This window comes from Nipponia nippon, unplaced genomic scaffold, assembly GCF_047370975.1.
Source record: "Nipponia nippon isolate SJK-2023a ecotype South Korea unplaced genomic scaffold, ASM4737097v1 scaffold_10, whole genome shotgun sequence".
NCBI lineage: Eukaryota > Metazoa > Chordata > Aves > Pelecaniformes > Threskiornithidae > Nipponia > Nipponia nippon.
The window spans coordinates 33,745,490-33,769,905 of NW_028262291.1; the positions used below are offsets into that span (position 1 = coordinate 33,745,490).

General features: G+C 50.8%; 1 protein-coding gene across 1 annotated transcript; it reads left to right on the top strand.

The window, feature by feature from the left end:
* The first annotated feature begins 233 nt into the window (after positions 1-233).
* Positions 234-3,904, top strand: ZFP36L1 (ZFP36 like 1 zinc finger CCCH-type). The gene is made up of 2 exons (XM_087746498.1): positions 234-505; positions 1,363-3,904. Exons 1-2 carry the CDS (start codon positions 449-451, stop codon positions 2,311-2,313), a joined length of 1,008 nt encoding a protein of 335 aa, XP_087602624.1. The 5' UTR covers positions 234-448; the 3' UTR covers positions 2,314-3,904.
* Positions 3,905-24,416: the final 20,512 nt, after the last annotated feature.

Sequence of the window (24,416 nt, forward strand, 5' to 3'; positions counted from 1 at the left end):
CCCCCGTCGGCCGATTTTTTTTTCCCCCTTTCTTTTTTTCCTTTTTTTTTTCTTTTTTTTCCTCCCCCTCCGTCCCTCCCCCCTTCTTCCTCCCGAAAGTTTTTCTGGGCCTGCCCGCCCGGGTGATTCAGTCGCGGTGTCAATCACCCTGCCCTCCTCCTCCTCCTCCTCCCCTTCCTCCCGCCGCCGGCTCCTCCTCCCGGGGTAAGTCCAAAACTTTATAAGTTGAGCTTTTCCCCGAGCCCGCTGGAAGCGGCGAGCGGGCGCGGCGGCCGGGCGAGCTGGTGGCGGCGGCAGCAGCAGCAGGAGTAGCAGCAGCAGCACAGCAGCGGCAGCGGCGGCGGGGGGAGGCAGCGCTCCGGGGCGCTGGAGGCTGCGCCTTGCCCACGCCGTGACTCCTGTCTCTGTCTGCCGCTGCCCCACCCGCTTCCCCCCTCGCTGCCCGAAGATGTCCACAGCCCTGGTGTCGCCCAACATCTTCGAGCTGAGCGAAGTTTTATGCAAGGTAAGGGCGCCCTCGGGGGCTGCTCTCCGCCGGCTTCGGGGCTCTTCAGCTTCTTCGGGCTGCGTGTCTGGGGGGTTCCCCCCCTCCCCCCCCCGTTTTCTGCTCGGGGGCGACTTCGGGGTCGGAGGGCGCAGGGCGGCGGCCGAGCGCGGCCGCCCCGTCCCGGGACGCGGGGTCCCCCGCCGCCGCCCGCGCTTCCCGCCTCGGCCGCTCCGGAGGAGGGGAGGGCGGGGGGCGCCGAGCACGCCGCGCCGGGCGGGGGGGCCGGACCCTTCCCCTGCCCCCGGGGCCGCCGCGCTGCAACACGTCCGGGCGCGGCGCGGCGGGCGGCGGCGCTGCCGCGGGGCCGGGCGGGCTTCCTCCCCGCCGGGCTCGGTCGCCCCTCGCCCGGCCCCGCCGGAGTGGGAAGCGCGGCGGCGGGGGCTGGGCGGGAGCCGCCGCCGCGCTGCGGGGGGAGCGGCGGGGCGGGCGCCGGCGCTGCGCGCTGCCCTTCCCGCTCGCCGCCGGCCCCCGGGGGGCTTTCCCAGAAAAGCGCTCCGGCCCCGGAGTTTTTTTGGGCGCAGCCGGCGGCTCCCCCGCGCCCGACTCGCTTCGCTGCTTCCCTCGGCGAGGGCTGCGCGGGGGGACGGGAGGGGCGGCCGGGGCCGTCGGGGAAGCGGCGAAAGGGGCTGGAGCAGATGTTGCTGCCGAGGCGGGGGCCGCCGCTCCCGGGCCGCTCTGCGCTCGCTGCCCGGCGGCGGGAGCCGGCGGGGCGCCGCGCTCTGCCGTGCCGCGCCGCGCCGTGGGCGGCTGCCGGGGCTGCGTGGGGACGCCGGAGGAGGCGGTGGCAGTGACCGGCTCTTGCTTTCTCCCCGCAGAGCAACAAGATGTTGAATTACAGCCCCTCGGGTGTCAGCGGGTGCCTGCTGGACAGGAAGGCGGTGGGCACCCCGGCCGGCGGGGGTTTCCCTAGGAGGCACTCTGTCACCCTGCCCAACTCCAAGTTTCACCAGAACCAGCTCCTCAGCAGCCTGAAAGGGGAGCCGGCTCCCATGCTGGGCCCCCGGGAAAGCCGCTTCCGGGACCGCTCCTTCTCCGAGGGCGGCGAGCGCCTGCTGCAGCAGAAGCAGCCCGGGGGACAGGTCAACTCCAGCCGCTACAAGACGGAGCTGTGCCGCCCCTTCGAGGAGAACGGTGCCTGCAAGTACGGCGACAAGTGCCAGTTCGCCCACGGCATCCACGAGCTGCGGAGCCTCACCCGCCACCCCAAGTACAAGACCGAGCTCTGCCGCACTTTCCACACCATCGGCTTCTGCCCCTACGGGCCACGCTGCCACTTCATCCACAACGCGGAGGAGCGCCGCGCCGTGGCGGGGGGCCGAGAGCCCGCCGTCACCGACAGACCCCGCCTGCAGCACAGCTTCAGCTTTGCCGGCTTCCCCAGCACTGCTGCCAGCGGGCTGCTGGACAGCCCCACTTCCATCACCCCGCCGCCCATGCTGAGCGCCGACGACCTGCTGGGCTCCCCCACCTTGCCTGACTGCGCCAGCAACCCCTTCACCTTCTCCAGCCAGGAGCTGGTCAGTCTCTTCGCCCCCAGCATGGGGGTGCAGGTGCCCAGCGGGAGCTCCCCCACCACCTTCTTGTTCAGGCCCATGTCCGAGTCCCCCAACATGTTTGACTCGCCGCCCAGTCCTCAGGACTCCCTCTCCGACCAGGAGGGCTATCTGAGCAGCTCCAGCAGCAGCCACAGCGGCTCAGATTCCCCTATCCTGGACACCTCAAGACGTCTTCCCATCTTCAGCAGACTCTCCATCTCCGATGACTAATCTGGGGTTTCCTCTTGCTCCCCCCACCTCTATTATGATGTTAAGCTGAACTCCCCCCTCCCTGTCCCCAGTAGTCCAAGCTGGATGTTAACGTGTCTGCCTGCCTGCCGTAGACCCACTGGCTTAAACCTTAAGTGCCAAATTACAATGAAAAGCAATAACGTTTACAAAATTAGTGCCTTTAACACTTTCACTGTGACTGTATTACCTCTCCAGCTGCAGAGGGCACCAGCAGCTCTGTGCACTTCCAGATGTGCAGGAAATGTCCGGATCCAGCTCCCTCCACTGGCCACGTACTGCATCGCCCTCTCCCAGTCCCTTCCCGACTGGCCAGTTTCTGCTAGGCTGCAGGCATGTGGGCAAGCGTTAACATCCAGTCCTCTTTCTCCCCTCCCCTTAAAGACTAATCTTGCCTGGATCCTCCGCTCAGGTCTGCGGGAAGAAAAGCTGAGAACAGACAAAGATTGTAACATGAGTGGGACTTCGACTGGGAGGAAGAAAACAAAACAGAAAAGAAAACAAGAACCAGATGGACTATGAGAGACTTGATTTTGGTGCTAAAAGTTCCCCGTGTATTCATGTGACATCTTAAATAAAGAAATAGAGGGGGTGGGGCCGACGGAAGTCATTCCACACACACACAAGTTCGTGTAAACAAAGTTCCAGTAGACATAGCTTTAATGGTTTTGCTCTAGAGTACTTTAGACCTATCTTAGAGCACTCACGCCAAGCTTTTTATTATTTTTTTTCTGGGTTTTTAATTTTGTATAACTTTTCAGAAATTGGAGAGCAGATTTTGCTTGTCACTGCACAACAATATAAAAAAGCTTATTTAACTTATCAAAACGTATTTATTGCCGAAACCTATGCTTTTTTGTTAATTTTGTTCATATTTATCGGGATGATGAATCCATAGAATATATTCTTTTATGTTTAAATTATGATCTTCCGTATTAATCTTAAGATTGTGAAGTGTCTTTTTTCCTTTTTTCCCCACAGTTTAATATATTATACTACAATGACATTTTTTGTAACTTTACACTTTTTTGGTTATTTTATTTTAAAAAATGAAAAATTAATTTAAAAAAAATGCAAAAACTGTGTTTGGATTATTTATTTTAGTATTCCCCCCCTTTTTTTTTTTGTGTTGGACTGCAAATTGAGTTAATGTGCTTCTTTGCCTTTCCTCTTCTCCTCCTCTTCCCCTCCCTTGGGTCTTGCCTACCTGGGCTTCAGAATGTACATACCTGAGCTCTGTTACGAGACAGCGTGGAAGGAAGACCTTTTTCTTCCTCTCTTCTTTGTATAGATTCTTCAAGGAGAAAAGCCTTGGGCTCAAAGTGCCTATCTGAAGACATTCCAAATACAGTTTGTCTTTGCGTTTCTGTATTCCAAGTTTGGAGTTTTCCTTGCCGAGGTGAATGGGACTGGCACAAAGAGAATAATGAATGTAATTTTTTTCCTCCCCCTGTTACTGTTCACTACATTGCTTTTTCATCCTCTTTGTGTGAGTTTATTTAAAAGAGAATCTCTTTTGTAACGACTGTTTGCAGTTTAAATCAATAAACCCCAAGTTTTTTCAAGAAACTGACAGTGGAGCTGGTTTTACTTGCAAAAATCGAGGGGCTGGTTTTAGACAACCACTCAAATGCAGATACTTCCCTCCTCTTGGCCCTTGAGGTGCCCACCGTGTCCTTAGGCATCCTTCCATCATTCCTCACTGATTCAGTGGATCAGCCCTACCAGTGTGTGGGTGCACAGATCAATGGCAGCAAAGACCTGATGTGACCTACCCCGGTGGCCTCTAACCCTCTCTGTCTCTTACGGAGTCCTCCTCTCATCTTGAGTTGCTTGCTCTGTTCCTGCAAACTTCTTTCTGATCAGTGTAGCTTAAACCTTGGGCTGGCCTTTGTTCCTCATGTGCCCTGTGTTCCTGCACAGCTCCTTCCCCCTCGAGGAGAGCCTATGTGTGTTTCGAGTGAGGCTGAAGTGGGATGTTGAAGTGGTGCGGATTTCCCAAATCTCAGGTCTGGCTTGGTGGTACTTACTAGTCTGCTTTGGCAGAGCGGCTGTTTGGTGTTTTGCATGGGAGAGGAACACGGACCTCCAGCAAAGCCTTGGCGTACACGCAGGTCCCCCTGCTAACGCATTCAAGGCCTCGTACCCCTTGAAGTATCAGTCAGCAATCCCAGAAACTTCTGAAGCCAGTGGTTTTGTCTAGGGATTCTTCTTTGCCAGCGCTGCTCATGGTGTAAGTCTTGTGTTTTCACCTTTGAGCTCTCCTCTGGAGCAAGCTTGGCGCTCTTCTTCATCTGAAACTCTTCCAGCTCTCTTCCAAATCAGGGGTGGAATATTGCTGCTGAACCACCGATCCTTCAGCTGTCTTGACATGCCTCAATGTTCGGGAGAGACATTTCCTAATTCATGTTGGAAAAATTCCTGCCAAACAAAAGCTTCAGGACACCTCAAGGCTTATACCGACGTACTTTCCCTGCTGTTGGCTTTGTGCAACATGCTTTCTTGTGTGGTCTGGCAATAAAGGTGAGCTAGGTGGAGGAAAGATGGTGGAAGAGGAGTGTGGCTGGTAGAAGCTGGTTCCCATGAAGAACGTGCCCGGCAGATGCTGACAACTAGCACGCAGTGTGGTCTGCGTGCTGATCCCTGAGAGAAGAGCCTCGGGCACAGCCCCAGTACTGCTCAGTGGCCTTCAGATACCTTCTGCTGACCACAGCCTTGCCCCTGGGCCCAAAGGTGATGGGGCCCACATGAGAGATGGGCTTCTGCCTGGAAGACCCGTGCCCAGCTGCAGCAAGCACCCAGGCCTGCATCCTTCCCCGCTGCTGGAAGCTGAGCCGTCGGCCCCTGAAGAGTGAGGCATATCTGATCTGGAGAGGATCCCAAGCCTATCGCAGGGCGTGCATGTGGAGCTTGAAGCTGCTCACTTCCTCTCAGGACTTTCTGTGTAGCTCTTCAAAGAAATAGTCTTTGCCCAGTTAATAATTGATGAAGAAAATACCTGTATTAGTTGCACGGTGCTATTGGTACGACAAACAACTGGGAAGCTGTGCTAAAAGTAGGTCTTCACTCACGGTACTTGTATACCTCCCTTGTCCTTCTAGTGCGCTAGTTCTGGGAAGCCAGAACCATTTTTCTCCTCTGAGTTTATTAATGGTAAATGCTCTACTACTCAGTGTTTTGCTTTTTGAAACTAACCTTAGGCTAGGTCACGCAGGGGACAGAGAAGAGCAGAACAGGCAGCATCAGAAGTTTACTTTCTGTAAGAGCTGGGGGGAGAGAGAGCCGGGATCTGTCTGATCTGATACCATTAGCATTCATTGCAGCTTGCGTATATGGCAGCAGCTAGTCTGGAGGGACTTCTCCTTCCTTGGATTTGCCATGGATGAGTTGTCCATGCTGTTTCTCGTAGGGTTAGCATCTGTGTCCCCTAACAGTTCGCCATGGTTGGTAATAGCCTAGCCAAGGCTGAGAAAGGTAAATAGCCTTTCCTGGCATGATGGTTTTGAGACACACGTTCCTCTGACTCAAGGGCTCCTCCATGCTCTGGCTCATTGATTTAGTGCGCGGGACTCAGAGTGGCAGGAGGAAAGGGCTGGCCTGTGCACTGGCACAGTCGTTCCTGACGTGCCCGGTGTGCCAGGGCAGAGAGAAGCACCCCCAAGGACAAGATACCTCTCATCCCTTGTAAGGTGGCATGGCAGAGTGTGCCTCGGTGCACTTTACAGGTTGCACTTACAGCTCTTACTGTGGGGCAGGGGGATACCTATGGTGGCTCTTGCTGCTCCTCACATACATACATACTTTTTGTTACGGTCATAAAAGCTTGCTGTGGGCTGCTTGTAAGAAGACCGGGTCCATGCCTCTGGGCTGCAGGCATTAGCTGTCACTTACTTTTCGGCTTCAAAGTCAGGTGACTCTAGTGCTATCCACCTTCAACATGTCTAGCTGTCTTTGGAAATTACAGCCAGTGTGTATGGCTGGCTGTGCCAGTTGCCTCTTGCTAAGGAGTAACGTGACTTTGATCTGCAGAGCTCCAGGTGGCTCAGATCCCACTCCGGTAGCTGCCTCCCTCCCTAATTCCTACAACAGCTGTAGGTGTCCCAGCGGCTGTACTGGCTGCTCCCTTGCTATGGGCTATATGTGGCTTTTGTACCAAAACATCTTCAGTTCTGCAATTGAGGGCTGTAGAAACAGAGGCTGCCTCATTTCCCAAACTTCTCTGTAGGTGAGGGCTGCAAAGTCAAACAGGGTTTCTTTGTTGTTGTTTTTGACAGCAGTTGGGAACTTTACTATCTAGTTTTGGCCAATCTTTGTTTAGCATCACTTGTACATAGGCATGGTGTGCCAGATTGCAAGTAACAAAAAATACCATTTAAAAAGAACCCTGAAGTGCTCCAAGTTCCTGGTCCTGACAGAATTTGCCTCATCAGCATAGTCATGAAATTGGGAGGGAGAAGGGAAAGAACTTAGAGAAGCAGAGAACAGTAGAAATACGCCTGGAGGACTGTTACAAGCTGGCTCGAATTTTCAGTCTGTACGGTTCCTGCGCAAGGAGGGCAATGGTCTGCGAATGGGACTTGGAGCTGCTGTCGCAAATCATGTAGGGAAGACGGGGCTCTGCCAGGCCTTGCACAGCAGAGGGGAGGTGGCGGCGGGGCAGGAAGCAATGGGGCCACCGTTAGAGACTGGGAGCAAGGCAAGAGCTGGAGATCAATCCCACACAGCATGGGGGTAGTAAGGGCGAGAGAGAAGCCATGCTGTCCTGAATCTGAAGACTTCTTAACTAATGGTGTTTGGATGCATGAAGCCTAATGAACTGGGTGTCTCCAGTGGGGCTCAGGAGCAGCGGCATTGAGGGGAAGGTCTGGATAATGTAGCCTGCTGGATACTATCTGATGACTATGCCCAAGGATATGAATGAGTATTAAGATGCAGTAATACATGTGAAAACCACAGCATGCCCTTTACACTTGCTAATTGCTGCAATTTGTGTGGCCTGCATTGGGCAAAGCTAGCATGTGCTTGAGTCTGGAGAAAGAGGCTTTGGGCAAAGGTGCAGCGGTCAGCATGTGAGCAAAGAGGCTCCTGGGTCCAGTGCTGGAGGTGCTGCGGGGGCTGGAGGCTGCAGACGTGTCCAGGGGTGGCACTGACACAAAAACACAGCCCCAGTACCTGCCTGGGAGGGAGAGAGGGGCTTGCGCTTGAGGGAGGCTCCTCATGCCCTACGTAACAACAGGAAAACATCAAGATGTGTGGTCTTGTACCCGCAGTGGGGCCGGGGAGGCAGTTCTGCTGCGGGGAGGGGGTGTGATGAGTGACCAGGCGCTCTGGTGACAGGCAAAAGTGTGGTGAGTGAAGTGAAAACAGGCAAAAAAATTAAGAGTGAAGAATGGTGCCTTCCTTACCCAGGCCCCACAGAAGAGGGGTCAGGAGGAGCCCATAGCAGAAGCAGTTTGAGGGGTATGAACCAGCCACAAACACGAGGAAAAAGCAAAACTAGTGTTGGGAAGGAGTTCAGCTGGGAGGAAGGGGTGACACCCATCGCAGAGGGTCTCTCTGGGACTGGGAACGCCAGGAGGGACGGCGAGACTGGCTCAGCAGGGATGCTGCAAGTGTCTGCCGGGAACTCATGGAACAGCCCTCGCACTCGAGGCCGAGTTCAGCCCAAAACGTTAGAAGATGATTCTGCCTGGTGATGTAAAATGTCCTTTGTTTGGAGACTCTCTGGCCTGTTAAGCAACGCCTGTTCCTCACAAAGCCGATGCTTATTCCCTAGAATACTTCCAGCAAAAAGAAAAAAAAAGTTCCTCTAAGACACCCTAAACCAATACCTGCTGTGACTAAGCCCTGTGGGCAGCTCCGCAGCTGATTTATATCCACCCCCTCCAAACTGAAGGGGTTAGAGTGGAAACAGACGCCGCGTTAAACATAGCCGAGGGCAGCGAGCAAGAGAACTCTGCAATGCGGCGGGGAGGAAGCGGGGCTGCGGGGCGGCTGCTGCCAGGCATGACGCCGGTTCGGGTTTCCTCGTAGGCAGAACAGAGCTCCTTTTGGCTGGTGCAGCTTTATGGGCTCGCCTGGGTTTATTATACTGCAAATGTTTTGAATTCCACATCTTAATTTCCAGAGAGGCTTTGCTTAACTTTTGCTGCCTTTTTTTTTTTTTTTTTTTTTTTAACTACCGCTGCCTTAACCTCTTCTTTTTGACCGGGTTTTGGTCAAAGCTGCCATTTTCTGAGCAAACAGAGGACTGGAGTTCTCCCTGCCTGGGCTCCAGCTGCAAATTAATCTCTTTTCATAGTTTCATTTTATGTCCACCCACTATCCCCACCACATTAACTTAGTCAACACATGGAAGTGAAATTTTTCCATGCAGGATCCTGCGGGCTGTAAGGCTGTGTGGAGCACGTGACTGCCAGCGCCAGAGTTTTCTTGCACCTCTGGGTGGAAGGAAGTTTCCTCATCCCCCACATATGTGAGCGGTTGTTGGTGTGATGTGAAAAGTTTTAACAACTGGAGTCGGTGGAAACATTTCAGGGTTCAGCATTTCTCTGTGTATTTCAAGTCCTACCACACCGGCCGGGCGGAGGCAAAGCCATAGGTATGGTATGTTTGCAGTACCTCCGGTGCTACCAGATGGCCGGTCAGCAAATGAACCAGTCGGGCGTTATTCAGTGGAGTCGTTCTGTCTCTGCGGGGTTTATCTCCCTCCCAGAGAGGACAGAAAGTGCAAGCGATGACGATGCTGACAAAGACGGATGAAGCCTGCTTGGCCTATGTAGTAGATGTACGTTGTACTTCTACATGATGCCTTTCACGCGTGGACCTGGGAGGACTTTACAGTTATTTCGGGCACTCGGCAAATACAACTGTACCTATTCCACAGGTTTTAAAACCCCGTTAGATTCACAACTGCTGAGTGAAGGGGCAGTGGCACGGTATCAGAGAAAGAGCTGCAAAAATAATTTAGGACTCCTGATACTTTTTCTCCTGTCTTAGTCTCCAGGCAACAGCAAATATTTCTCCTGAATACTCTGGATGAGCAGATGCCAACGTTGATTCACAGGAAAAGGATGTAGCCACGCAAGCCATAGAAATGTTTGGGACGGTAGCCACGGCCCCTAAGGAGACATTAAGCAATATGGAACAAACGCCAGTGAAGTTATTTCTTGAAGCTCTTGCTGTGTTTGCTCTAAAGAGACTTCTAGAGCAGTCTTATGCGGGAGCCATCACGATTTACCTTGATTACAGCTACACGGAGAGCATATACTGTGTTTCACAGCTCTGGAGATGCTGCAAGGGCTTTTGGCCCCTAGCAAAGTCCTGGTTTACTGAGAAGTTGCAGTCACAAGAAATAAGGAAAGGCTTTGTTCAAGGCCAACATCAGAGTGTAAAAGGTGCACTTTTGCTTGGAAAAGGGATGGCGCTGAAATTGTGCAGAGGCTCCCTGTTTATTTTCTCTCGGCCGCAGGTCTTCTGTGCTGTGTTTACAAATAACCCTGTTTTCCCCATGATTAGACTTACAAATTTATCATGGGACTGAAAAGCCGAGAACCAACCTAATTCACCCCCTCTTGAGGGTGCCCAGCCAAAAGAGCTAGGGGAGCTGCAGAAAATAATTTTCCTCTAAGTTTAGGTAATGTGGCTTTGGATTCATAGACTGAATCTGCTGACCGAGATATTTTCCTTCTTCCGGCACTTTTCTGACCAGAAAAACACTTTCAGCGTGGATGAAAGCAGAACTGGAGATGTTTTTGAAACATCTGAACATTTGTTCCAAAAGCGTGCACTTTGTAAGAACTTGAGGGCAGGCAGCTGGGGGAGGCCAGCGGTCTTGTGATGGAGGCCGGAGACAGGGGCCCGTGGGGTTATCAGTGTATCATCCAGGTTGGCAGGGACTTCTAGTGAGTCACCCAGACCTTCACTCTTAACTATGACAGGACTGATCTCATTATCCCCAAACTACCTCTCAGGCACAGAGAGTTGCCTAGCAATAGCCTTGAACGTCTCCAGCGCCGGCACGTCCTCGGCATTCCCCTGTCAGGAAGTTTCAATGCTCAGGCTATTTTAACCTCTCTATATGTAGCCTAATACTTAACCTGAATGTCTCCTACAGAGGCTTGTGGCCATTAACTTTGTGTCCCATCCCCTTCGGTTAACGAGACTGGAGCCCAGCTTCCAGGTGAAGTCCCTGCAGAACGGCACGTGTGGTTTCCCCTTTCAGCTCTCCTGCCAGCTGCGCTCTTCCCCAGCCTGTTCCCAGGGGATCTGCTTTTCCAAACCTTTCCACTCCTCTCTTCCCATGCCTGCTCAAAAATAGGATGTCCTAAACCCAGCCTGGACTTTCATTTTCAGCCTGGTTCTGCTCTCACTGATTGCTGTCCTGCCTCTGGTTCTTGTCGAGGCAAATTCAAGCTTCTTGGCCTAATCTGTGATGAGGACAGGAGAAAAGTGCTATATCAAATTATATTGGAATACAATGGGATACAGAGTTTGACTCTTGTCACAGCACTGTGCTGCCAAACAGGGCCCTGCCCCATTACTGTGGGGTGTCCTGGCTCCCCCCACACAGCCTGACGGTGGTGGGTGCCTGGTTCTTGGGACTTTATCCCCACTGGGTTGCATGTATGACTATGCCTGCATGCATAATATCAAGCTCTGATAACAGCACTGTGCTCCATGGCACCCAGGATCCTTGGGCGGTCGCCCCGCTGTCAGGCTGGGGCAGCCTGAGGCCCCTGCCTGTGCGCTCAGAGGAAGCCATGCTCCCGCCCTTTGCTTTTCCTTCCTGAAGGAGAGACGCTCATCCCTGTCCCTGGGGAACATAAGCTTTGAAACATGAGTTGATTTGTTTCCACTTATCATTATCTTGGTTTACATAAATTACAGCGCTTACCAGTGGTCATAAAATTATCCGGCCTTAAAAAAATTCAGCTGTAGAATTTGGCCCTGTGACCTCCCTGATCAGCTCATTTCCAATGGGCAAACATGCAGTGGGAAAAGAAACAGTCCCCTCTTGTTTGTCACAAATGTCCATCTCCCTTTTGTATCGGCAGCTGGCTTGCCTGGTGTCCTAGTGTTGGTCAGTATAGAAAAGTACAGCGAGGCTTTCATCGTGTGCTGCTTCACCATTCTGAATAACTCTGTCAAGTTATTTAAATCAACTAAATCATCCAGCGTCCCTCACCAGTGGCCACCATGTCACTAATACTTGAGAGTCAAGTTCTGCCCTGAAAAGGAGGCTCCTTGACAAAGCAGTGATGATCCTCTTGCTTTCAGGGATGTTGGATCACCTCTGGGTGTACTGCAAGTACAATATTTTCTCTAACGTATGTCTCATCTGGAAGCTGAAATGCAGGCTGGCTGGATTTATGAATCACTCTTGACCTGTGTTAGGATTTCAGCAATGAGAATCTGGTTTCCAGTTGTGGTAAAGAAAGAGGACAGATTAGATGCCTAATGTATCCAAAGGAAAAAAAGTAATAAAATCTTATTTTAGTTGCTAGAAAGGGAAACTATGAATCTAAATATCCATAAGGAGTACATGAGCTGGACAACCAGCAATATCAGATAGACACTTTTCCAGCAATGGTACCTGCACTTTATTTCTGTCAGCAAGTTGGATGGGACGGTACGGATTCTTGGGTCCTTCTTACTCCTGACTCCAAGAGGGAGAGGTAACCTGTAACGCTGTTTCCTGTCATGTCACTGGTTTATTGTCCATAAAAAACTTTGCCCTTTGGGTCATGCTATTTATTTCCTCCAACAATCTTTATAAGAGGCCTTATCAAAATTGGTGTAAAAAGACGGTTGACCCACAGCATGCTTATTATGTCATCTTTATCTGTCCACTATTTGTTTCTTATTCAGTGTATGACATCACAAGCAACACAATTAGCAATCAAAACCACTTGGGCTGATAAGACCATAACCCTGTGTCCCACAAGCAATTAAGCCTTGAGCACCCCAAGAAAGTGAAAGGAGGAGGGCGTGAGGCGTAGGTGGGCGAAGTTAGAGGGCGTAAGACGGGTGTTTTGGTTCGGTTCAGATACAAAGTGCACTCAATACTCTCTCTGTAGCACTGTGGGCAACAGGGAACACGAGACAGGCTTCAAAAGGTATGAGAGGCAGCAACCTGCCTCAAGTGGGTTTGAGCTCCGGAGCGGGCAGCGCTGCTGTGGGCAGAAGAGGACTGGGCACAGCCACTGCACGGGGGGCTTCACATGGGAGAGAAGAGGCCCTGTGCCCCCACTGCGCTCGTCGCTGGCTCCGGCGGAGGAGAGCAGGCAGCCCGCCATGGCCACCCTGCCACTGAGGGGACTCTGGCAGCAGAGGTGGCGGAGGGCAGCTGGGGCAGGGCGAACGCTGCCCTTTCGCCGAGGCTAGCCTAAGCAGCATGTGGCAGGAGTGGGCTGCTGGCAAATGAGGATCAGATGCTTGTTTCGCTTCGTAGTTGTGCTTCCTCCTCCTGCCTGCAGCCCCCTCCCCGCTCACCATGCTTAGCACCCACTCCCTGAGCCGAGGGCTGTAACATGCTGCTCACTGTCTGGGGGCACCTCTGCCCGCACCTTCCTCTGGGGAGAGACGGAGCAGCGAGATGTGTACTGCCTCTCCCTCTGGCTAGACCAAAGGATTTAAATTTCCCCCAACGTGTAGACAAGCCACTTGCCTCCTGGCCCTGTAGGTTGCCAGCTCTACTGAGAGTCAGAGACCAGTAGGACCATGTCAGGAGACAAGCTGGAAGCCCACCAAGCTCCTCCAGCCTGCTGAAATGAGGAACTCTGCTCCTGAGAGATGCTCTCCTCTGGCTTTGCCTCCCTTGTCCTTTGCAGGGCTAGGACCTCATATCCTTCATGTGCTAAAAAGCTTGTAATGAGTTACTTTCTACAAGGCCTGAAGAAGTTCAAAGGGTAGGCTGAGTTCATCTCCTTTGGGGGATGGAAAAAACCCAACGCCCTTGCATTACTCTAAGTACCATCCTACCCGACCTCTCCTCCTCACTGCTACGGCCACAGGCTTGTATGGCTCTCACAGACAGCACAGATCATGCCTTTGCCAGGTCAGGATTTTGCTGCCACATTAACACACAGGCACTGTACTTACCCACTGGGTCCTAGAGGATTTATTTAGGTAGTGAAATAGGCTCTTTCTTCATTAAAAACTGGTAGACAGTGAGGTTCAAGATGATAATTTGTATAATTAGGCTTTTCAAAAAGTACATTGTTCCCCTTTTTCTGGTACATAGAGATTAACTGTGAAAAGGTCAGAGCTGGTAGAAGTGTGAATTACTTCAATTTTTGCACGTCTGTTCTGTGTGGTCCCACTGGTAGGATTAGGACTGCCATGACTCTCCCACAGCTGGCAATGAGGGGTGACCAGGGATCCAGCCTGTTCCCCTGCTCAATTGTAAATGAAATACAAAAAGTCAACAAGAAACATCAATGCTAAAAAAGTAAAATCCAGCCCAGCTCCAGGTAAAGGCAATGTACAGACGCCTTTTCAGTGCTCTCTGACACATAGAACTGGTCCTGAACTGTTATCATTTGGTCTGCTAGTAAAACAAATCATAATATTCAACGTAAAGTAAACCAGCAAGAGAGGAAGAAACCGCAATTCAGGACTGAGCATCTGAGCAGTGCGGAAACAAGTGCTGGTGGGGGCTGAGCCTTCAAATCCAGCCAAGGGCCCCAGCTCACAGGCTGTGCTAGATTTCAGGTGCTTCCCAAATGCAGTGGGGGAGTACTAGATGAGGGACCAGGAAAAAAACCTGCTCCAGAAACTGACTGTACTTTGTCCCACTCTGAACAGCAGGTTTGGGTCCTGCTTTTACCCGCTTTGTAAAAGGTTAGATAAAATAAAAAGAAAAAAAAAAGAGAGTGAAATTGAGATCAGGAAAAGAAACAAGAAGTCCCAAACAACATGTTTTTGATAGAGGAACTGGATTTTTTAACCCTGGTGCTGTATGGCCCTTCAGGTTCTCAGCAATCTGTTGCATGCTGAACACAGAGGACAGTGTGGTGGAAATATCTCTGAAGCGGCGAGAGCCTTATCACAGCACTGTACCAGGAAACGCACCGCTTTCTTGGCTGCTTCATGCACGATACTATGGTTAAACCCAAGAGCATGCCTCATCATAACATGTGCCTTATCAACCTCACTATCTGATGACAACAGCAGCCCTCAGGAGACCAGACTGACATCATCCAAAACCTCAGTAGTTCAGAGCAAAGGCTGAAGTATGTAGCTAGGCTACAAGCTGTGCCTTGCTGTGTTGATCTGTTTGTACTGAACTTGCAGGCGCTTTGCTAGAGGAAGAAGAATATAAAAATCAAGCACAAACAACTTTTTCAGAACGTTTCTCACAGCCTATCATGCTATTTAGCAAATGAACGCAGCAAGCAGAGGAGGTTTTTGTCCTCAGCAAGTGGAAAAAGCCTGCTCCACAGCTTTCGGCAGCTTTGAGAGGGGGGAAAAAAAAAAGCCCAAACCAAAACACTGTCACTGCCTGGAGGAGAGAAACGGTGCCACTGGCGATTTGGTATGGAGCCCCGTTCCCAGCTGACCAGATAGAGTTGTACATGGCTGTGAGGTTTGGGTTCACCCCATCAGAGACGGGGGCCAGCTGTTGATCCAGCTGAAGCTCTGAATCTCCAGTTCCTAAGCTTCGGGATGGCTGGTTCACGGTCACATTGCCAGTCTCCTTGTTTGGTTACTGCCGGTTCACCGTGGCAAAGCATGCTGGCTCTGGCCTCCTGGCCTCCTTTCTCTCATTTAAGATGAGGGGAATTTCTGCAGTCACAAAAATAAGAAACAGAAAATAGAGCAGGCTTTTCTTGTGTAATATTCACCAGACTGCTCTGGTTTTAATTTGCTCTCCCTGTCCTGGGTTCTTCAAAACACCTTCTCTCATTTACGTCAGCATAGATTTACCACACCCCACTTATTTCAGACCTGGATAGCACTATGGAAAAAGATTACCAGCCTTTCAGAGCTGTCACTTTATGTCTCGGACAAAAGACAATCATATGGGGCCATATTCATTCGGGAACTGCCTTTGTATTTGTACAGCATCTAGCACAAGTGAGCCTATTCCTGCTTGGAGTTTGCTGTACTACAAAACTGTTCTTAAAAAAACCCCTGCTTTTAGCATTTGGTTTTTTTTTTTTTTAAATTGCAATGCGAGCTTTCAGAGGGAAATGAAGCCGGATTTAAATGCTGAATGCATGCATAGCAACAAGAAGAGGGCCATCCAGCACATGGATGCTAAGTGTCCTTTTACAGCCCCTATTCAGACCCAGGGCCCACCTCCTGGGGCAATGCACAGCACGGTGGGCCATGGCGCTGTGACCCTGGGTGGGGGGGAGCATGCCTTCCCCACCCTGCACTGTGCTCTGGAGTATTTTGAGATGTCCACATCTGTTGCATGGACCTGGGGAACTGGTGGGCTGTGGAGGGGTGGCGGGAGTCAGGAGCTACCATCCAAGGCCAAGCTCCCAGCTGGTGCCACATCCCCTCTCCCTGCGTGGGAAAGCGAGGTGGCACAGGGACTCTGGCTGCCGGCTACTGCATTGTACCCCTGGTCCTCTCTGCCTATTTGCCAAAACAAAGCGAATGCCCTGAGAGACTAGCTGAAAAGAGTGGTTCAAGCTGATGTGTCTGGTGGGCGCTTGTTTGATATCCTCTGCCCCTTCCCCAGATGCTCGGGGCAGGCAGCGCAGGAGGCAGGACTAGTGCTGGTCTGAATTGCTGCAGGCAGGCCACCGCCTGGGAGCCGGATGGGACCTGGCTTGCAAAAGAGGCCTCCGCCTTCCAGGACAGCAATTGCACCCTCCCCGTGCTCTCGCTGCACTCATAAACTGCTGGTTTCTTACCCTCCCGTCACGCCTGCCTATCTCCAGCAGCGGTGGGGACGGTATGACTAACCAGCCAGATTACAAGTGTGAGCTACTTCAGCAATGTGTAAGGTTTTGTTGTTGTCACAGTATGCAGCATGCCGAGGATACGTGCATGGGAATTACCTGGCATATGCCTGCTTTTTTCGTGCTCTTGACTCCAAATAGAACACGTAAGTTAGCTGAAGCTTATCAAAGGTGTCTCCTAGCCCCACCAAAATGCAAAGCTGGAACTTCAAGGAAGAGATGCTCTGAATATTTGGCCCTTTAAACTGCTATAAATCTTTGCTGCTGCCAAAGGATTGAAAACTACCCAATGAAAGAAAAAAAAAAATGAGAATTTTTTTTACTGACTCAGTGAAGGCCTGGCTCAAGGGAAGGGCTGGGAAAGAGTTCTGGTGGAAATACGACTTGCCCCTTCAGACAGAGCATTAGATAAATCCAGCTGTGGTGTGGGACTGTGGGAAGCCTCCCAGAACAAGTGCAGGGAGCTTAAAGTGTTTTTTGAGTCATACTGTTATTCTGTATTTTGTTGAACATATTTCTTGGTCTTTATGAACTTTAAAGAGCACTGAGAACACAAGGTGCTATGGGGGAAGGCTTACAGGAAGACTTCATTGGAAGATGGAATGATTTTAAAATGTCTTCTCCTACAATACTCTCTAAAATATTCCTCCGCTGAAGCACACTTGTTTTTTCTCTGCTTGATGTATACATCCCTGACACTTACCTAGCCCTGCTATATTATTCAGTTAGTGCTTTGGTTGATTTACTCTCATTGTTGCTAAAAATATTCTAAAAAAGTAGCATTTAAATAAATGACACAGCGGAGGGTGGTTGAGGTAGGGGTTTGGTAAGAAATACAGGTGGAGTTTTTCAGGTTGAGGGGCAGTTTCTGGCCCTGCTTTCCTGAAGAGGAAGGGCGTTGGAATGGCTCTTGTGAAATATGCTGATGGTCTGAGCATCCACATCACCAGGTCCCCATGACAATTGCCACCGATTGACTGCTTGCTGGCTGTCTCCGCAGCGGCCCAGGAATGGGTGAGTCATGGAAACCGAATTCCCCTTCACCCGGGCTGCCTCGCCAGGGCCAGGCCCTCTGGAGGAGCTGCACTGACAGCAGAAGAGCAAAGTCAGCCCTGCTTTTTTTCACGCTGTGAAGCATTGATCAAACAAAGCTCTTCTGCTTCCACGGACGTCAAGGCAGCGTTTTTCATGAGTGCTGCCTGAATAATGTCGTACTAAGAGAAGAATCTCAAGCAGCGCTGGGCACGTTATTTTGTGTAGATAATTGATTCTGTGCTACTTCAGGCCAGCAAAAAATCTTGCGTATTTGCAAATAGCTTTAGCAGAAAATGCTCAAAATCATTGCCATGCTGAGGGGCAGCAGTATCTAAGTGCTGGTTTTCATTTTAGAATGATGTTTTGAAATCAAGTTTGGGTACATTTTAATAATTTCTAAATGAAACAACCCTCTTGGGGGAAAAAAAAGGAAAAGAGAAAGAAATGAACAGATTAAGCACTGGGTGCTTTCCTGAATAGAGAATTACTATTTGGGCGGAAAAAAGCAGGTTCCATTTGATGAGGAAACTCAATTCTTTTTATTTGAGATCTGCCTGGAACATTAATCAATTATTCACACGGCTCTGCTGCTGCAGCTCAGACGTAAATACCAACAACCCCAAACAGGGAGGTATTCAGAATTTCCCTTGAGGTATTCTCAAGTGAAAAAAAAGTTAAAAAGGTGTGAGTTTAAAAAGTTTAAAGGAGTCTTTTTCTTGACACCAGTTGCATACTGGGAGAAAGAAGCGTGAGTCCTGCCTGAGCACTGGCCCGGGCCTTTCCCTTGGCAGGAGCTTTTCTGTTTTTGTTATCCTTGCGCAGAGGACAGCACACACGGCTGTAGCGCAGCCCTCCCGAGGCCGGCGGCCCGACAGCTGCATGGGATCCGCGCAGGTGAGTCGCGGCTGCCCGCAGCACCTGCCTCCCTCTGTGTCCTTCCCTGCCCACGCCGCCCACACGCACGAGGGATCGCCCTCCCCTCCGAGCTGCTCTCCAGGACGTTTCCTGCGAAATTTCCATGTCAGTCGGAGTCACGGTGCAATGGGTGAACGCGGCTCAAACGACTTTGTCTAATGCTTTGGCGTTGGAGTTTGTCCTGGCTTTTGTGCCCTGACGGGATCCAGTGATGCCGGGATCCAAAGTGCTGAGTTACTGCTGAGCTGGTGCCTGTGACTCAGCACCCATTAGAGGTTTTCAGCTCACATGCCTGTGATGTGAGGTTGCATTGATGCACTTAAATTAAACAAAGGGGCACAGAAATGAGAGCTGTAATAAGAACTGCACCTTGTGTCTGACAGCAAAGCAATAAACAGAGATTACTGGGAGCCCTCAGAGCAGATCCCCCCACCTCATCTTGGTCTGGTCCTCACTTCTGCTTTCAAAATGGGGGGGAAACGTCATGGTCCCTGCTGGTTTTCCCTGTGGGAAAAGCATTCCTGACCTGCATGCTGGAGATCATTTTAGCTGCAGGGGCTGGGAGAAGTGTCACCACGGTGGTGCCTGTCTGTAATGGGAGGGACTGGTGACACCTCAGTCATTGCCCACTTCTCCCTGCATTGGGGTTTTGGGAGCTGTGCCGCCCCGTGCCCCGGGGCACAAAGAAGCGCCTTTGCAGGCCCAGCTCACCTGGCAGAGGTGTTGCAGATGGCTGGAGGCCACCCTGAGCGGTGGCAGCTCCCGGGACACCCTGAGCAGAGGTGGGGAGGGAAAGGGGCGCGCCGAGCTCAGCCCGGCCACCGGTCCGCCATCGGCAGGCAGGAGGGCGGCCCGGAGGGGCTGGCTGTGGCTGTCAGGGACGCCGCTCCTTGCACCAGTGCCAGGTGGGGCCTGGCAGCGGGGCGCGGGACACCCGCCCACCGCAACACGTGCCCTTCCCACGGGCGGCTCTCCCCATCCCTCCCTCAATGCCAGCCGGGCCGTCGGGAACGGGGTGTCCTAGGTGTTTGTATCCGCGCTTCCTCTCACCATTTGTTTTGTTTCGCTGCTGCAGCAGCAAGGCTTTGGCTGCCGGGATGGGAAGGCATTGCGGCACAGCCAGGGACGCCATGTCTTTTGGCAGGGTGAGCGGGCTGTGCTGCCTCAGCAGTCACGCACACTCTGCCCTTCTTTTCCATGGGATGATGATATTTGGGAGGAAAGTGGGGCTTCTGCCCCAGACGGAGCCAGGGATGTACTGGATTAGACCAACAGGCCGTCTAATCTGGGAATCCTTATCTGCCAGCAGCCAAGCCTGGGTGCTTCCCAAGAACGCTTTAAGCCTCTCTGGAGTTGTGCAACATTATCCCATGGAGAGTACCAGGAAAACAGTGACTTAACCTGGGAGAGTGCAAGGAAAAGTGATGCAAAAGTCTAGCTAATGATGCTCTGGGAACCTTTTTGGTGGAAAGGGCTGTGTGATGCCACAGTTTTGCAACGCTGTCCTTCGACAGGGCGTTTTCCACATTTCCCGAGCTGGCAGATTTAGACTGCTGCAGTGCTCCTTCCTGAGGTCGCATCTTAAACCCCCTTGGAGATGGCAGCTGCTGCAGAAGCACAGCAGTGTGTTTGTTCAAGGGGTCATCTGCTTGGGAGCACGATGGCCCTGTCCCTCCAGGACGTACTCTGAGGGCTCACGGGTTCCTGGGTGCAGTGTTGGGTGTTGGTTGCTTCCTATAAAAACCTGAATGGCCCACAATTGGCTTTAATGAGCGTCTGACTCTCCCTCTCCATACTGCCGCAGCAGGAGTTTCTGGGCCAGAGCGCCCTTGCTAGAAAAGAGGAGGTCTCTGTAAGGGCACCAGGACGCACTGGGACGCTGCAAACCCCTGCCTGTGCCAGGACTGGTCTGAATTTGCTGGTTTTCCAGGGTTACTCCTAAAGCCAAATTTTGGAGATACTGAAGTTTTGTGGAGGAATCCCAATCTGCTCCCTAGGACAAGGGGAGCACTGAACAGGATTTCTGGAAGCGCCACCTGCCTGGTGTCCTACTGAACCCAGCATTGTCTTATTGCAGAAATTGAATGGGTTTGTTAATTGCATTTTGGGTTATCCAGAGCCTTGGACAGGTTTTTCTTTACTCAAGAAAAAGTAAATAAATAGCACTGACTAGCTAAGCAGAGCTGACAGAAGTTCCTATGAATGGTGCTGTGGGTTGGTGGTTACCGTAGGGGAGATGGGGCTAGAGCCAGGCTCTGTCTACTCAGCGGTGGAGACCAGTCAGAAAAATGGATCAAATAATACCCGGCTCCCTAAAGCACTTTGGAAGTAAGTATGTTGTGGTTTTGAATGGGTTTGTAACTCCCTAGGTAAGCCAAGCTTACAGATCAACTTTAGAGACTGAGGGGGTATCTTTGAGTGCTAAAAGAAAATATTTTAGTACAAAAGGGGTCTCAAGGTCAAATTGGATCAAATTCTTGTTTTGTTCTAGGAATCATAAAAATTACGGAAGAAAAAACCAACAAAGACAAAAACCCTGCGACAGTACTTTACAAAATCCCAGAAGTAGCAGAAAATACCCAATAATATGTTATGAAAAAAGCTCAGTTTTATTTCCAGATAACTAGATAAGAAGATCTGAACACAGCTATTAACTCGTGGGTAGATCTGTAACCCTCTGCTAACAGTAACCACATTAACTGCACTTAGAGTAACTGCAGAGCACCAGGCCAGAGATGATGCACCACTTGCACCCTATCGATGTTTTATTTCAGGTGGCTAGTGGGTTGGCCTTGGCAGCTCCACAGCAGAGGTGCAAATGTGCTTGTTGCACTGGTTTGCATTCAGCAGTTTGGAAGGCACAGAAGCCGATTACAGCTGTCTGGCCTGCATGTGTGTAAGCTGTGTATTTGATGGGAGTACACGTCTTGTTAAGATGATAGGCTAAAACTGAAAGCGTGTGGGGAAAATAAACTCAAGAGGGTTCCTGGCAGCGTTTCTGCTGTGACTTGGCTGTTTGAATCAGCAGCTTGTGATGCTTAATGTAAACAAATTGCAAAATGGTCTTGAGAAACGTCATTGCTTTAAGGACTGAACTGGATACCTCGGGCAGGAAGAAATGCCCAACCCAAGAACCTCTGATGTTGCACCGTTTTTGAGAAGTAGCAGGGCCCTGCCTGCTTGTCATAGCCTGACCAAAGTGGCCGGGACACAGCAGGATCTAGCCTCTACTGTTGGGGCAGGTGGCCTGTGCAGAGCATGTGCTTCGTGTGGCACCCGCCACGGCCACGTGGCTGCACGGCCCTCATCCAGACCCACAGCATCTTCTGTAACGCTGATCTTTGCTCCCCTTGTCTCCACACCAGGAGAGGTCTCCTTCGCCTGCAGTGCCCTCCTCTGCTTGAGGCCGAGGCCATGGGTGAGGCGAGCATGGGTGGTGGGAATCAAACCTGACCTTCCCGGCCCCCGGGCGTTCCTGTCCCGCCTCATGCCTGTTCAGAAACTGTTAATCATCCTGAACTACTTACTGTTTTTGTGATCTTAAACAGGGCTTGAACTCGGCTTTCTAGAGGTGAAAGCACAATGTCTTACTGTAATTCATTTTACCAACCAATCCTATCCTGAACCTAACAATATTTTAATCACAAAATCCAACCTCAAAACCCACAGCATTTTCAGTTACTGTATTTCATCACCACACAGCTGAAAACAACTTTTTTTTCAACCACCCTTGTTTTTCTAAAGTGAATCACAAACCATGGAACTTAACAGACAGAAAAGACCCAGAGACAAATTCTCTGTCACTAACCCTGCTGTATACAAGGAATAATGTAATTAGAGTAAAAAGCATTTCTCTACAGTCACACGGGTATAACAGAGTTACAGGAGTCAGCCTTCCCTTCCTTAAGCTGGATAGTCCATCTTAAACAAGCCAAAAAGCATTGTTGCCTACAAAATATTGTTGGTGGTGCCTATCAGTCAGTCCTTTTTTAATTAGCCCAAGGAATGGAGCCCTTACCTTTCCCCCAGAAGGCAATTTGACACTCTCATAGATTTTACCATTATGCTTTCTGTCCTGGTAAGTGGTCTGCTGCTCACTTTGCTGCTATTCTTGACTGTGCCCCCTTGAATCACACCAAGGAATAATTATCAATAAGGTAACTCTGGGTCTCAGTGGGTTTGCCCACCAGAAAAATGTTAACCGTCAAGAGTGCTCTGTGTGGCACCCATGAATAGTGTTCAGCTCTTCCCGGGAAGACTGGTCTGTATTAGTCACTCTGGTTAATTGGCGAGAAAACAGGGACGTCTGAATTTACACTCCCATAGAAAGGCTACAGGATAGTCAAGGGAGAAAGTCTGATCTTCAGGCTGTCACTCCCAAGCTATAGCTACCTTTCTTCCCATGGTGTTTACACTCTGGGAGAATCAGTGGGCATTTCACAACCTGACAAGGTGTTTACAGTTCCCAGCCTCTGCCTACAGATGTGCTGGGATAATGGCTCCTGGTATGTGTTTGGTACTTGTGCTGATGAAGGGGCTGGAAGGAAACCCTCAGGCCTGGGGGCCTGATCTCATTGACCGGATCTCATTGACACTGAAGTAAATCTGAATTACTTCAGATTTAAAGTCATCTATCCAACAGCAGAAGCCTGGCCCTCAAGACCAGCTGGTGCTTAGATAAAACACGAGCATAAGCACCGATGTGTCAGATCTCTGTAAAAACTTGGTCAGGGAAGTGTCAGGAGACATCCCAGGTGATCAGTGGCATCCAAGGTGAGGCCAGGTATGGGTCAGTCCTTGCATTAGGCATTGCCCAAGGCTGGTACCAGGGATGGTGGTGGCCATGCCTGGGGCTACCCTGGTGGGGCCAACCCAGAGCTTTCCTGCCACTCCTCTCCCGGGGTCCCTGGAGGGCAGGACAGATCCAGCACAGGGCAAGTGGTGCAATCAGGCTCTCAATGGGAGCTGATTACCCTCCCTCGTGTCTGGGAGGAAGGGAGGGACATGCTTTGTGTCTTGATCAACTTCATGCATCTTCCTATATGGGGGTTTGCAAAATTAGCGTTCATAAAACCTCCCCCAGCCCCTTCCCTGAAAGCTACACCCACATTTTTCTCATGGATGACTCACCGTTAAAACAAAGTGTTTCTCCAGCTAGAGTTTTTCTATGCTATGCATTATGAACAGCTGAACAACGGCCTTAATATCAGGCTTCTCGGGTGACGGTGAGAGCATGCCTGAGTATGCCGGTGTACATGAACTTGCACACGTGTGTACGTATACTTAATCTGTTTTAAATTTGAGTTTCTTTTTTGCCCTTTCCACTCCTTTTCCTTTCAGTTTCTTGTGTTTGTTTTTTATTTGTCCCTCTCTTGTCTTCTGCATGTGTAAAATGCAGATCCACAACCACTTGCATTCATCTTTCAAAATGACAGTATGAAGAGTAATATAAAATGACCTCATCCATTCCTTCATGGATAAACAGAAGACAACGGTGGAGTTCTTTCATATGAGACAAAAAAAGAGAGTTAAACCAGATCAGTTTAAATTAAACAAAGGACACCATGAGATGAAATAACACGAAAAGCATCCTCAGTCTGTCAGATTGAGAAATAATTTGTTTCTCAAGGGCAGTGGCTGAACTGGGCAGTTTGCACATGATATTTTTGGGAGTGATAATGCTGCTCTGTCCCCAGAGTGAGGTGTGTCTTCATCACTTTGATGTGTGCAACTCTGAAATCAGCAACACGGGAAGCCACGGGGGCAGAGATGTCAGAAATGGTAAGAGGTTTCCCGAGGTGATAAAAAGGCCACCTGTGATGTTGTGAAGGAAGATTCCAATGACTGCGTGCAATATTTGGAAGAAACAAACAAGAGGGTTGAGGTTACGACGCGTTCACATGTGAAGGTTGCTCGCCTTTAGGTTATCCCCCACTGGAGGGGCCTCTGTAGAACTGAGACATTCGGCCCTTTTTCAAAAATTACACTTTGGGGTTAAAATGAAGGACGTAGAAGTGGAAAAAAATGCATGTTTAGGCATATTTAGGCAAGTGTCCTGCAAGGAAAGCCAGATACGCTGGGGAAGTGGTAAAGGTAAGGAGATCTGCTGTGGGAAACTAACCCACAGTGCAGCAGCCATTTAGCCCGAAGGAGCTCGGCATCGGCCTTGCGACACGATGCTGCGGCAGTGCACGTCTCCATTCAACCCCTGCCTCT